Source organism: Lottia gigantea (assembly GCF_000327385.1).
Source record: "Lottia gigantea unplaced genomic scaffold LOTGIsca_18, whole genome shotgun sequence".
NCBI classification, from domain to species: Eukaryota; Metazoa; Mollusca; class Gastropoda; family Lottiidae; genus Lottia; species Lottia gigantea.
The window spans coordinates 90994-105518 of NW_008708301.1; the positions used below are offsets into that span (position 1 = coordinate 90994).

The 14525-nt window shown below is 39.1% G+C and overlaps 3 protein-coding genes across 3 annotated transcripts; 1 reads left to right on the forward strand and 2 right to left on the reverse strand.

Annotated features, from left to right (window-relative positions):
• Positions 1–1936: 1936 nt before the first annotated feature.
• On the reverse strand, positions 1937–2925 carry LOTGIDRAFT_158653 (hypothetical protein; the record flags this gene model as incomplete). The annotated part of the gene is made up of 2 exons (XM_009052102.1): positions 1937–2635; positions 2803–2925. The coding sequence occupies 2 exons, from the start codon at positions 2923–2925 to the stop codon at positions 1937–1939; spliced, it is 822 nt and encodes a 273-aa protein (XP_009050350.1).
• A 3188-nt stretch (positions 2926–6113) lies between these two features.
• Positions 6114–11380, reverse strand: LOTGIDRAFT_158654 (hypothetical protein; the record flags this gene model as incomplete). The annotated part of the gene is made up of 4 exons (XM_009052103.1): positions 6114–6208; positions 6470–6918; positions 9380–10078; positions 11259–11380. 4 exons carry the CDS (start codon positions 11378–11380, stop codon positions 6114–6116), a joined length of 1365 nt encoding a protein of 454 aa, XP_009050351.1.
• Positions 11381–12458: 1078 nt separating this feature from the next.
• LOTGIDRAFT_73467 (hypothetical protein) lies at positions 12459–12751 on the forward strand (the record flags this gene model as incomplete). The annotated part of the gene is made up of 2 exons (XM_009052073.1): positions 12459–12523; positions 12622–12751. Coding segments are annotated over 2 exons (195 nt in total), but the record flags the coding sequence as incomplete, so codon positions are not given.
• Between the last annotated feature and the right edge of the window lie 1774 nt (positions 12752–14525).

Genomic DNA, 14525 nt, shown 5'->3' on the forward strand with positions numbered 1-14525 from the left:
GCAAAACAATGCAGTGCGTTCGAAGAACGCACTGCAATAATCCTTCATAAAATTATGCATAGTAATATTCTATAGATAATGTAGAATAAATAAATCACCCTACAACTTGCAAATAGTATGTGATATAGATATTGGTACTATGCACGTTTTAACTATATTATATTGGTAAGGTTATATTAATAACATAATCGATTATTGATAATGATAACATGATAATAATATTTAATAGATTTTATAATAATGATATTTTATCGATAATATAATAATGATATTTTATTTTATCGATTTTATAATATTAATGTTTAATCGATTTATAATAATAATGTTGAATCGATCTATAATAATAATGTTTAATCGATTTCATAAAAATAATGTTTAATCGATTTTATACAAGTAATGATAATATTGTATGTAACAAGATATAAATATGTCTCTCTTCATATGGATGTGGTTTACAAAATTGAAAATTTTGTAGTCACAAAATAAAATGTTGATGTTATCAGCTTAAAACTGTTTTCTTCATTGAATAACATCATACATAAACTCTTCATTATCTATCTTAACTTAATGATTTTTCATCCGTAAATTTTACTGTCAATTTTCTCATATTGAATTTCAGTCTCTTCTTCTTCTTCTGGTGGAAAGTTTTGTTGACCCTATATTATTCTTTCTTGTCCTTTTGTTGTGTCTCCAGCATATCTTGGTTGTATAATCTGGACTTGTGATACCCGAAACATGTCTTGCTCACTTTATAGATTAATAATAAGAATATACCATGTAATACTCGATAATCCCCAAGATATCAATAACATACATGAATGTGCTCCTCTAAATTTAGTAAAGACCATCATTATACCCAATTGATATTTCACACATATGACCCTTATGAGTAAGAAAATCCATACCATAACTATTTAGAGTTGTTGTAAAATAACATTTAACTAACAAAGAGTAATATTATGTAGTCTGGTAGTTGTAGATGGCACTATTCACAATTACTAGGTTCATAAATGGAATAACCTTACATTAGTATACATTTTCCGCATTAAACAAAGAATTATACATATATATATATATATATATATATATATATTACTAATTAAAAGGTATTATAATGTTTTGGAAAAACCTACTTTATTTCTAATAAAGTCATATAAAAGTTTATTATGAAATTAACTATTATGTTTTATATATGGATAGTGAAAAGTAGAATTTATTTATTTACATATTTAGAATATATTTATGCTTTTAAGCATTAAGTGATACAAATACTAATTACTTAATTTTGATAACTTTTATAATTTGATAATTAATTTCTATACGTTTATTATTTGGCATCACATATATTATATCATATTTTTCAAAATGACTAAATTACTTGTAACATATGTAAATTAACTGTATAACGTATTAACATATTATGCCCATCTAAATAAATTTAAATTCTGAATATTGATAATCCCCTTTTATATTAATCGTCATTAACATAACATGTGGATTATTACAAAGAGAGGTATGGTTAGCTACTCCATACCTATTCTTTATATTGGAATTTTGATTTTATAAAAATTAGATCTATTTGGATGTGGGTTCCTTGTTTTTGTCGCCTTTTACGACACTCAGTTAGGGCAGCGGTGGATCTATTCATGCCCCGATTACACAGGGGAAATGTTTGTTATAATGTATTATTCTGTTGCATATTGTTAGTCATAATATTTAGCACATTGAGAGTATTAACACAAAACTCTACTGTGCGAACTTGCAATATTGTGCTATCCTTTAATTCCTTATGAATGTTTTTCGAGTTATTGTTATAATGATTAACAAATTGAGTATTGTCATTCTTTAACCTTTCTATTTCTTTATTTATGTTTAAATTGTCATTATCTATATTGTTTGCAAAAATCTTAATATCTCTTTTTAACTCTTCTACTTCCTACTTGATTTTGGTATTTTCATATTTTATTTTAATGATTTGGAATGTTATTCTTCTCTCATCTTGTTTATTGATACATGCTGTTACTTTGTTTAGTAGGTTATAAAATGACATTTTATTTTTATTATCTTGATCAGTGGTTCCCTTCTGGATGCTAGATATTTGATTCTTGTTATAAAAGAATTTATTGGCCTGCAGTGGGCGTTTTCTTTTCTTTCCATCTGCTGTTTTGGTTGCATGGAACTCTTGACGTAACATTTCTGGTATGGAATCTGCTTTCTCCCATTGTGTTGGACCAATTTCAAGTTTAACCTTATATACTTTTCCACCTTGGTAATTTGCACATTTAATTATTTTTTCAATTTGATCATCTGACAGCTGTTTATGTCTTTGTGTTGGTTGCTGATCTAATGGATGTGTATTGTCTGGCTGAGTATGATTTTGGGGTTCATCCAACATTTGTGCAGATTCCTCAGTAATTTCTTCTGGATCCATTTCTCCGTCTGATATTTCAGGGATATTAGTAGGGCGGGTAGCTGGATCATAATACTGTTTTAAACGAGCAACATTGACAAGAGATTTTAAAGGCTTGTCATCCGAGAATCTTCGTAATTTAAAAGTATGGTTTGGTTTATTGTCTACTATATAATAAGGTCCAAGCCATTTCTTGCACAATTTTGGTGCTAACCCCTGCTTGACCTTGGAGCAGAATAACCAAACTCTATCTTTAACTTTGAACGATGGTTCTTGAGACTTCTTGTCATGCTGTTGTTTGTACTTTATTTAGCTTGTTTCGTATTCTCCGCAGCTATCTCGCGTGTGATATCAAGGAGTTTATTCTTGCTTTGGAGATATTCCTGAGTTACTCTTGGTAGTGTTTCTTTTGGAATCAGCTGGATATCTATGGGAAGTCTCATTTCTCTACCAAAGAGCATGGCAAATGGAGATGAACCAATTGATTGGGTGGCTGGACTCAAACGGTAAGCCATCATTACCCCAGGTAGTATTTTGGGCCAATTAGTGTGGTTCTCATCACAATAAGCCCTCAGTGATTGTACAATAAACGAGTTCATTCTTTCACAAGTAGCATTAGTCTATGGATGATATGGTGTAGTATGAACTCGTGTTATTTGAAACATTTGTGACAGCGCACTTACCAAATTTGACATAAAATTCTGTCCTAGGTGGGAACACAATGTTCTGGGTGCACCATACCTTGAAAATATTTCTCGGATAAGGGCATCAGCTTTATCTGGTGCTTGCTCGGTTTTTAGTGGAATAGCTTCTGGCCACTTGCTTGCACTATCCACTACGAGTAAAATGTATCTATACCCTTCAGGAGTGGGAGTAACTTGGAGGATATCCATATGCCATCGCCCAAAAACTTCTTGTACAGGCAGTGGAGTAAGAGGAACACTTCTAGCATGTGTATTTCTCTTTATTTGTTGGCATACTTCGCATGTTTTAACATATTTAATGACATCAGCGTTAAGCGAGCGCCAATGATATTTCATCCGAATTGTTGCATATAGTCGTTCCTGTCCCTGATGACACCCTCCAAACATGGAATCATGATATGATTTTAGAACAGTGTCATATAACGAGGAGGGAACAGCAATTAATTTGCGTAATCTATCAGTTTTTTCTTGTCCTCTTTGTTTTAACTGAAGATAATAATAAAGGATACCCTCTTCTATTTCATATCCCTCTGATCGGATTCAGATATATAGACCTTGCTAACTTATCCTCATCTGGAAGATTGCCAGTTTCTTTATACTGAATTATTGGATTCAAATCTGGACACTGACGTTGCAAATGACCTAGGTTTGGATCCTTTTGTACCGGACATGTTCTATGAATATCTTGGTCATCTGGTATCTTTCCTTCTTTGTCAACTGTAGCCACTAGAGGTAATGGATCAGAAGTGTCAATTGGCTCATTTTGGTCTGACTCATATTCAAAAGTGACTGCAAGTCTCTCGGATGATATTTTTGTTGTAAACACTGGAAAATCCTCCTGGCTTTCTTCGGTACTAGTCCTTCTGGAAAGTCCATCTGCGTTTCCATTTAGAATTCCTGGCTTATGTTTAATTTCTAAATGGTATTGCTGTAAGAATATGGACCATCTTACTAATCGACCATTACAATCCTTCAAACTATCTAACCATTTTAATGCCACATGATCAGTATATACAATAAAATGGTTGTTAGTCACATATGGCCCATATTCCTTAATTGCTTGAACAATTCCTAATGCTTCCTTTTCTGTGATAGAGTATCGTTTCTCTGCACCACGTAATGCTCTACCACCATAAGCAATTACTCTTTGCCGATTCTGATCATCTTTTTGCTGTAAAATATAGCCTATGGCGTCATCACTTGCATCCGTAGCAATTGAGCATTGTTTTGAAAAATCTGGGAACACAAGGATTGGTGCCGATACTAAATGATTTTTCAATGTTTTAAATGCGTAGTTACATTCATCAGACCATTCAAAGTCAATATCTTTTTGTAATAACTTGGTTAATGGTGAAGCAATTTTGGCATAGTTTTTAATAAATTGCCGGTAGTAATTGCACATACCCAGAAAACTTCTTACTTGCTTGACGCTTTTAGGTTGAGGATAGTCTCGGACAGCTTCCAGTTTAGAACTGTCCACTAAAATTCCGTCTTTGCATAAAATATGTCCTAGGTATTTGACTTCCTTTTTAGCAAACTGACATTTAGATGGTTTGAGTTTTAAGTTTGCTTCTTTCAGCCTGTCAAATACTTGCTGCAAATCTTTCAGATGAGTTTGAAAATCAGAACTGAATATAATAAGATCATCAACATAGACCAATGCTATCTTCCAGTTAAGACCCCTTAAAACATTATTCATCATCATTTGAAAAGTACATCCTGAGTTTCGTAACCCAAATGGTAGTCTATTGAACTCAAAACAGCCTTGATGAGTTACAAATGCAGATTTATGTTTAGTGTTTTAATTATATCCAATCAATTTAACAAGTTTCATTGCAGAAACATTAGAGAACATCTCAACACTCATATTTTCTTTGTTTTCAAGAACTGTGACTTGCACTAATCCATCATTTAAGGTAAGAGTATTATTTTCCATATTTATAATACCTTTATTTAATTTTAAAAAATCATTTCCAAGCATAATGTCTTGGTGTATATTGGGGATCACATAGAATTTATGATTAAATGTAATATCTAATATTTGAAATTTCATTTGTAATGATCCTAGCACTTTTGAAAAATGTCCACCTACACCTATTATATTCGGAAAATTCGCTCTTGTTAGCCCAATGTTGGGCCAAAAACTATCCAGCAGTGCCTTAGAAATTAATGTAATTGCACTCCCTGTATCCACTAAGGACCGACAAGATTTCATTTTGATAGCTATATCTATGAAATTCTTCTTCAAGGGGGTCACAACATTCACATCCATTGGGCACACTTTGGTATCACTATGCGGTGAGAACACATTTAGTACATCAATCATCTTGATGTTTTCAAATAAATATTGATACTCCTATTGTAATCTAAAAGTATGACACAAGAAACGTTACAGGAATTCACTTACCAAATTTATTTCTCTGTTACTTTTGAAGAATTCTTCAGAAGTTAGTAAGTTACTTCAGGACTGCTGGATCTGTTATTTCATCACTGACTTGGCTGGATTCTATTCGATACCGGGATTGAATTTTGCATCTCCACCATCTAAGACCAATCGCCGAATCTATCAATATCTTGATGTACGTGGGGGGTATAGCTCTATATTGATAATAGATCCTGATTGTCTCGTGGTTAATAGAATAACAGAACTCTTCTTCATATAACAGGTGTAATAGGTTTAATATATATATACAATATTTACAGTTGATATTCTAGTTCTTAATACATCTTTCTTTTCCTCCGAGATTACGGTATGTAGGTAGGTAGATGACAAGTTAACGTTCGCTTCCAGCGGATGCTGATATCGCAAACTAGGTAGTTGTTGGTAGTCGTAGTAGTTGGTAGTTGGATTGGATCAAATTGGATGATTCGGTGTTGTTGGTTTGGTTGTTGATTCTTCGTTAGATCTGGTCGGGTCGAATGACATGGCGGTGAAACTCGGCCCTGGATGGTGTGGCGTGAGTTACTCGGTCTCCTTCATTCTTCCAAACTCGTTCTGATCATGGTATTTCTTGTTGATTGGTAGTCGAATGGTAGTCGTTGGTTTGGTTTGGTTTGGTTAGATTATCTGTTATCTGTTGGAAAACTCGAAGACCTGAAAAAAAAAAAAGAAAAAAAAAAGAAAGTGAGAAAAAAAGGGAGGAAAGAGGGGGGTGGGGAAGCTTTCACAAAAGGGGGGAGAGATGTTCTCTAATGTTTCTGCAATGAAACTTGGCCTATCTGTTCAAGACAGATTTGGTTATAAAATGGAAGACTAGTTCCATTATCATATACCAGTGGTCCGTGGGTGGAGCAAAAACATTCTGTATGGTGAGTGGTATGCCGTTGGTTTCCAGGTACTCTAGCAGTGGCTTACGAGCGGGTTTCAGTTCAGTGCATTGAATGAAGACATGCGACCTTGTGGCAACGTGGCCGAAGCGACATTTAATGGCGTTGAACTGATGGTCTCGTAGTACGTTGTTGGTCCGGAGTCTGGTTGCCACTTTGCAGATGGCTACAGATGGGTGGTTTGGTTTGGTTTGGTTTGGTATCTTCGGATCAATCTGGTATCTTGCGGTGTCGAGGTTCCGTAACATGTCGGCCCATTTCTGGTTGATCCTAGAAGATACGATACTGCAGAACTCCGAATAGGAGTATTCTACAGGCTTGATATCCTCCAGACTCAGACTTTCCTTGGCACAACGGTCTGTTTGATCATTGCCAGGAATGGAGACGTGCGATGGAACCCATACTAATTCAATCTTCTGGTTGTTGTTGGTTTGGTAGTTGTGGATCATTCTTCTTATTTCGGAAATAACTTCTGACCTGCAATTAGAAGAGGTAAGAAAAATAGATTGGAGGCTGCTTAGCGAGTCGGATAGAATCGCGGCATGCTCCGTGTGATTGACGGACAGCCATGCTACCGCGTCCCTGATGGCAAAGAGTTCTGCTGTGAACACTGAACAGTGGAGGGGGAACCTTTTACTGATGCGGATGCCTTTTGCTGGGATGCACAAACCGTAACCTGTTGCGGTACTACTTTTGGAACCATCGGTGTAGATCTTCAAATGGTCGGCGTACACAGAATCAATGAGATCAAGAGCGCGAGCTCTTGCTCCCAATGGGTTCTCGTGCTTGTTGGTACTCTGGATCAGCTGGGTGTTGACTGTCGGGTTGGTAACCTTCCAAAACGGAGTAACCGATAGGCGGCGTTCAAAGATCGTTACTTGATCGAGCTGATGCTCTCTCAATAGATCAGTGACCGCTTGCCCGTAAGAGATACTCCGATTCTTCTGGTTATTTCCGACACGAGTAAATCTTCTGATGCTGGAATACGTCGGACAGCTTTCGGACAAATACTGAAGTTTCCCCCAGAATTTGAGAGATAGCTCCTCCCTCCGAAGAGAGAGGGGTTTCTCTCCCACCTCCTGAAGTAGCGCCTCATTCTTCGTACCTACGGCTGCCCTGGTGGCAATACGTATAGCTTTCATGTGTAGAACGTCGAGTTTCTTCAATTGAGTATCACTTGCTTTACCATAGGCAATACAACCATAATCAATAACTGAGCTGTACATCATTATTAGAGTTTCTCTGTTTGCTCCCCATGTGGTACCTGAAACATAACGCATAACATTTAAGATTTTAGTAGACCGGTTACAGATATAGTCAATGTGCGTACTCCAAGTCAGACACTTGTCAAAGTGTACTCCCAGGAACCTTACTGAATTCTCATGCTTAATCTTCACACCATTCAGTCTAAGGTCAATACTGTCGTGATCTTTCTTTCTGCTGCAGAACAAACCGACGGTTTTAGCTTCCGAAATAATGAAGCCCCAGTCGTTTGCCCATTTAGCAGCTTGGTTCAGAGCAGTTTGCATACGCCATTTAACTTTATTGAGGTCATTGTGACCAGTCCATATCGAACTGTCATCTGCATATAGAGCCGTGCTAACCGAGGGCTCTATATGCTTTACATAATCCAGGGCCAGATCATTGATCATAATGCTGAAGAGGGTAGGGCTAATAACAGAGCCTTGCGGGGTGCCATTCTCCAACGAGTGCTTCTCGCTGAGAGAATTGGCGACGTTCACTTGTATCTGGCGATCCCTTAAGAAGTCCACCTGAACATGCGACCCCGAATGACAAATTTATTAAGTTTAAAAAGCAAACCATCAACCCAGACTAAGTCAAAGGCCTTGGACAGATCCAGGAATACTGCACTGAAGTAGTTCTTCTTTCCGAGTTGGGCGGCCATGTCGTGTTGAAGTCGAACGATTTGATCCATTGTTGACCGTTTCTCTCTGTAGCCGCTTTGGTTGGGATCGATAAGACCATTTAGTTCACAGTGGTATCTAAGTCTATTATTGACCATCGTCTCAAATGTTTTACATAGAGTCGAGGTCAGAGAAATAGGCCTGATGAACTGCATAGACTTTTATCTTTCTGCGGTTTTGGTAGAGGGATGACCATTGCCGTTTTCCGACTTTTCGGAATTGTACCATTATACCATGATTTGTTGAATAATTCTAGTAGAACTGTAGACGCTTCCATTGGTAACTCCTTTATTATGCTGTACTTGATATTATCTTCACCAGTAGCGCTGTCTTTCTTACTGTACAGTGCTTTCTTCAGCTCGTCGAGGGTGAAGGGAGCGTTAAGATCCCGTTCATCCTCTAAGGGCGAATGATGAATTGGAGTGTGGTTGGTGTAGAAGGTCTTCTTGTTCTTTAGAAATTCTTTGGTATGGTTGGTATCAGCACTGCCGTCAGCATAACACTTGGCTAACAAATTGGCTTTTCCTTCATTGCTGTATTCTGTGGAATCCCTGTAACAAAGAGTTGGAATGGAAGAATTAGATTTTTTACCAAGCATTGAGTCTATTTTACCCCAGACAGATCTTAGGTTGGTCTTCTCATTTAATGAGTTGCAGAACTCCTGCCAGTGCTTTGTTTGTGATTCACGCAACAGAGCAGCTGTAGAAGCCTTGACCGCTAAGTATTCTGCCTTGGTATAACGGTCCGATTTCCTCTGAAACCGTCGTAGAGCCCGCTTGCGGGCATCCACGGCAGCCTGGAGTTCATCGGACCACCAGGACTTGGGTGACCTACATGCAATGCCATCCTTAGTCCGGGGAATAGAGCCCATAACAGCATCAGTAATAACCTGAGTCAACTTCCCAGAAAAACTAGAGACGTCCTCGTCCCTTGCCAGATCTAGCTTGGAACGAGTGAAATGACGCCTAAAGAAATCCCAGTTAGCCTTCCCTAGTCTCCATTTGCCTTGACACATGACTTCCTCCTTCACAACATTGCGTGACAGCGTGATTTCAATGACAACATGGTCTCTTCCAAGGGTCTCACTGGTTGCTTCCCACGTACAGTCTTTAGCTAACCGACTGTTTACTAATGTGAGATCGAGATGCGAACCAAGAGGAGCAATTGCACCAACATAAGTAATGCTACCATCATTTATGCTAACCAGGTCATTGGCCTCAATGAACTCAGCAACTTGTCTACCATTAGTGTCAGTTGTTGGCGAGCCCCACAATACGTGTTTGGCGTTGAAGTCACCAAGCACAATATTGTCGGTCCCGGGCAACTGATCGTAAACATACTGATATTCACTGAATCGCTGAGGTTTGCCTTTGACTTCGGGTCGATAAATATTAACGATAGAAAAAAACTTTGACTTGTCGGTAAAGGATACCGCCTGTGCCTCCAGAGGAGCGATGGTTTTCAGAGGAACCTCACTATGGGATATACCATTTTTGATGTAGATGGCCAGACCCCCACCACTTCGATGGTTGAGAGCATTAGGTCTGTTTAATCTGATCAAAGTATAACCATTGATGATAGGGTCTTTATTCCTTGAACCGAGCTTGGACTCTTGGAGAAAAACGGCATCATACTGCTTCCTTTGTAGTAGCTGTACCAGTTGGGTCTTTCGTTCAGGTACGTTCAAACCATTGATATTCAGCTGTATAAACCTGAAATTGAATGTAAAATAATTAATGACTTTATGGATCAGTATGGTTTTAGCATGGGGTTTGGGGTGCCGTAAAAACCTCTACGTCCATTTCCGTTACTGAGCCAGTGGACAGTGGTCTAGCTAACGAAGTGCTTCTAGAGCGCTCAGTCACGGGTCTGGAGCCTGTACTTCTGCAGATGTTCCTTGACTGACGAGGTTGGCCACTCGTGGATACCGCCTTTACTTTTCTTGGCGTTTCCACTGATTGACCCACTACGTCAGTCTTCGGAACATCCGTACTGGATCTCTTCCTCTTTTGTTTGGTATCCTTATTTGGTGGTTGTAGATTCGTGACGTGGTCGGCACATACTTTTGATACTGCGTCCATGACGTCTTTTGGATTGATTTCACCAGCCTTGGATCTGGAACTGATTGCTACTGCAACCAACCTCCAACAGAAATCAAAAAATTTAGACTCGTCCTTGAACTCCGGCGTGAATCCTTTCGGAGTTTGAGCCGGGGCAGGTTTGGGGCATTCGACCACGGGCTTGGGGGCAGCGGACGCCGTGTTGGCCGAGACGTGATGGCGAGCTTCTTGGGAGGATACCTTGTAGGTGTGTTGTATCCTTATTTCCGCTCTTCTCGACAGGAACGAAGGGTACTGTGCGGAGTTGCTGGAGTGGTTATCACTGAGACAATTCACACACCGTACCTTCTTGGATTTACACAGCTTGGTGCTGTGCCCCTCTCCACACTTTTCGCAGCAAACTTTGCTGCGACAGAACTTCTCCAGGTGACCCAACTTCTGGCACTTCTGACATCTTCGTACCTTGGGGATGTAAGGGTGGAGCTGGTACCTGGAATATAGAAGGGGAAGAGGACCATTAGGTACTTTCCCGCTTGCAAAGATTAATTGGACAGTCCTAACGGACTTGCCCTCCCGAGGTTTGTAGAGGTATAAACCCTCTACAGCGTGATTGCGGAGCTTAAGATCCTCCAGCAATTCACCCTCAGAGTACTCGGAGGGGACGCCATAAATGACGACCCGTTCCGTCTTGTTGAAGGTGGACATGGCCGAGTCCACCTTCATCCCACACAGTGCGGTTTGATTGGCAGCATAAACCGCATCTGCCAGGAACTCAAAATTCAGCCGCACGTTGCCGTTAGCCAGGACCTTGACCTCCGGAAGAGAGCTATACTTCCACTCTTTCCGGATGAAGTCGCCGATGACCTTCGACTTCGTGCTGCCGAAAGTTTTGCCCCCGCTTGGCTTTACTATCACGATATTGGAGAACTCCGGCCTTGCTACCCTGGGTTGCATGGTAGTTCCTCCGAGATCACATATCTTTGGGACTTATATAGCCCTATCCCGGTTGCTACCTAAACAATGCAACCATTGGATTAAAACTTAATAAGGGCAGGTTACTAATTGTAATTAATTACATTAAATACTAATCTCTCCTTATATCTGAATCAGCTTAATTAAGTAGGTAATCTTCTCTTTAACTAGCTATAATAAGAGATAAATAGACATACAACATAATACCACATGGTTTTAACATGAAGCAAGCAAATATTCACATATGAGATATTGCTTGGTGATAGTACACACAGAAAAATTAATTTCGGCCCAAAAATTTTGTCCAGGCCAGGAACTGGTCTAAATGGCCCACACGCGATCGAGACTCAGCCTTCCAAGAGTGAAAATGCAAATTCAAGCGTGAAAATAGGTGCAAAAGGGCGTCTACAGCACTCGGTGTTCCCAGGCGGTCACCCATCCAAGTACTAACCGAGCCCGATGTTGCTAAACTTCAGTGATCGGACGAGAACTGGTGTTTTCAACGTGGTATGGCCGTAGACGTTACACAGCAATGTTTCAGGCGAGTCTTTGGCCATATCATACGCTACGGTACACACAGAAACATTAATTTCGGCCCAAAAATTTTATCCAGGCCAGGAACTGGTCTAAATGGCCCACACGCGATCGAGACTCAGCCTTCAAAGAGTGAAAATGCAAATCCAAGCGTGAAAATAGGTGCAAAAGGACGTCTACTGCACTCGGTGTTCCCAGGCGGTCACCCATCCAAGTACTAACCGAGCCCGACGTTGCTTAACTTCAGTGATCGGACGAGAACTGGTGTTTTCAACGTGGTATGGCCGTAGACTTTACACAGCAATGTTTCAGGCGAGTCTTTGGCCATATAATACGCTACGGTACACACAGAAACATTAATTTCGGCCCAAAAATTTTGTCCAGGCCAGGATCTGGTCTAAATGGCCCACACGCGATCGAGACTCAGCCTTTCAAGAGTTAAAATGCAAATCCAAGCGTGAAAATAGGTGCAAAAGGACGTCTACTGCACTCGGTGTTCCCAGGCGGTCACCCATCCAAGTACTAACCGAGCCCGACGTTGCTTAACTTCAGTGATCGGACGAGAACTGGTGTTTTTAACGTGGTATGGCCGTAGACGTTACACAGCAATGTTTCAGGCGAGTCTTTGGCCATATAATACGCTACGGTACACACAGAAAAATTAATTTCGGCCCAAAAATTTTGTCCAGGCCAGGAACTGGTCGAAACACTCGGTGTTCCCAGGCGGTCACCCATCCAAGTACTAACCGAGCCCGACGTTGCTTAACTTCAGTGATCGGAAGAGAACTGGTGTTTTCAACGTGGTATGGCCGTAGACGTTACACAGCAATGTTTCAGGCGAGTCTTTGGCCATATAATACGCTACGGTACACACAGAAACAGTAATTTCGGCCCAAAAATTTTGTCCAGGCCAGGAACTGGTCTAAATGGCCCACACGCGATCGAGACTCAGCCTTCCAAGAGTGAAAATGCAAATCCAAGCATGAAAATAGGTGCAAAAGGGTGTCTACAGCACTCGGTGTTCCCAGGCGGTCACCCATCCAAGTACTAACCGAGCCCGACGTTGCTTAACTTCAGTGATCGGACGAGAACTGGTGTTTTCAACGTGGTATGGCCGTAGACGTTACACAGCAATGTTTCAGGCGAGTCTTTGGCCATATAATACGCTACGGTACACACAGAAAAATTAATTTCGGCCCAAAAATTTTGTCCAGGCCAGGAACTGGTCTAAATGGCCCACACGCGATCGAGACTCAGCCTTCCAAGAGTTAAAATGCAAATCCAAGCGTGAAAATAGGGGCAAAAGGGCGTCTACAGCACTCGGTGTTCCCAGGCGGTCACCCATCCAAGTACTAACCGAGCCCGACGTTGCTTAACTTCAGTGATCGGACGAGAACTGGTGTTTTCAACGTGGTATGGCCGTAGACGTTACACAGCAATGTTTCAGGCGAGTCTTTGGCCATATAATACGCTACGGTACACACAGAAACATTAATTTCGGCCCAAAAATTTTGTCCAGGCCAGGAACTAATCTAAATGGCCCACACGCGATCGAGACTCAGCCTTCCAAGAGTGAAAATGCAAATCCAAGCGTGAAAATAGGTGCAAAAGGGCGTCTACAGTAATCGGTGTTCCCAGGCGGTCACCCATCCAAGTACTAACCGAGCCCGACGTTGCTTAACTTCAGTGATCGGACGAGAACTGGTTTTTTTTATCTTTTATTCACTGACTACATATTTACATTAAAATCATAATTAAAATATCACAGATATTTGAATGTTAAAATAGTACAGGAATAATAGATAAATTATAATTATAATAAATCACATATTGCCACAAAATGAATTAATCTATATTTACATAAACATTATCACCATCCAGTTTAACATAAGGATTTGATAAAAACATGAGAGTGAACTTATGTCCAAAACCTTTCATTTGTAAATAGTACTTTAAATTTTTAATATAATTTATAAACATTCTCTTAAATAAGGTACATACATTAACTATTATACCATCTTGATTGTATAAAGTTCGCCTTCTAATAATACTAATTCTAGCTATTGAAAATACTAAAATAAGAAATACATTATTATCTTCTTTTCTTACAGGATAACCAAAAATCATCCAATATTTAAACTGATCATAAGTAAAACCAGTATTTTGAGAGAAATATTCTAACATATCTTGAATCATATTTAAAAGAGGCTTAATTGATGTACATTCAAAAATCATATGTAGAAGTGTTTCATCTTTCAAATCATTACACAATTTACAACAAGGATTATCTAATATGTTAATATTGTACAATTTAAGATTATTCCAAATTATATTATGTACAATTTTAAAATCATTATCTATACATTCAGAACTTTTCATTTTAAAAAATACAGATTTCCATACTTGTTTCCATTCAACATTAAAACCATTACTTTCCCAATGAGAAATACAAGTAGGATCTTTAAAAACATTATCTCTAAAAAATTTATATACAACTCCAGATCTTAAATTACTTAAATCATAACTATTGTCATCTATAACTAATTGACACTCAATACTATTTTCTGCAAAATCTGAATTAATTTTAAGTTAT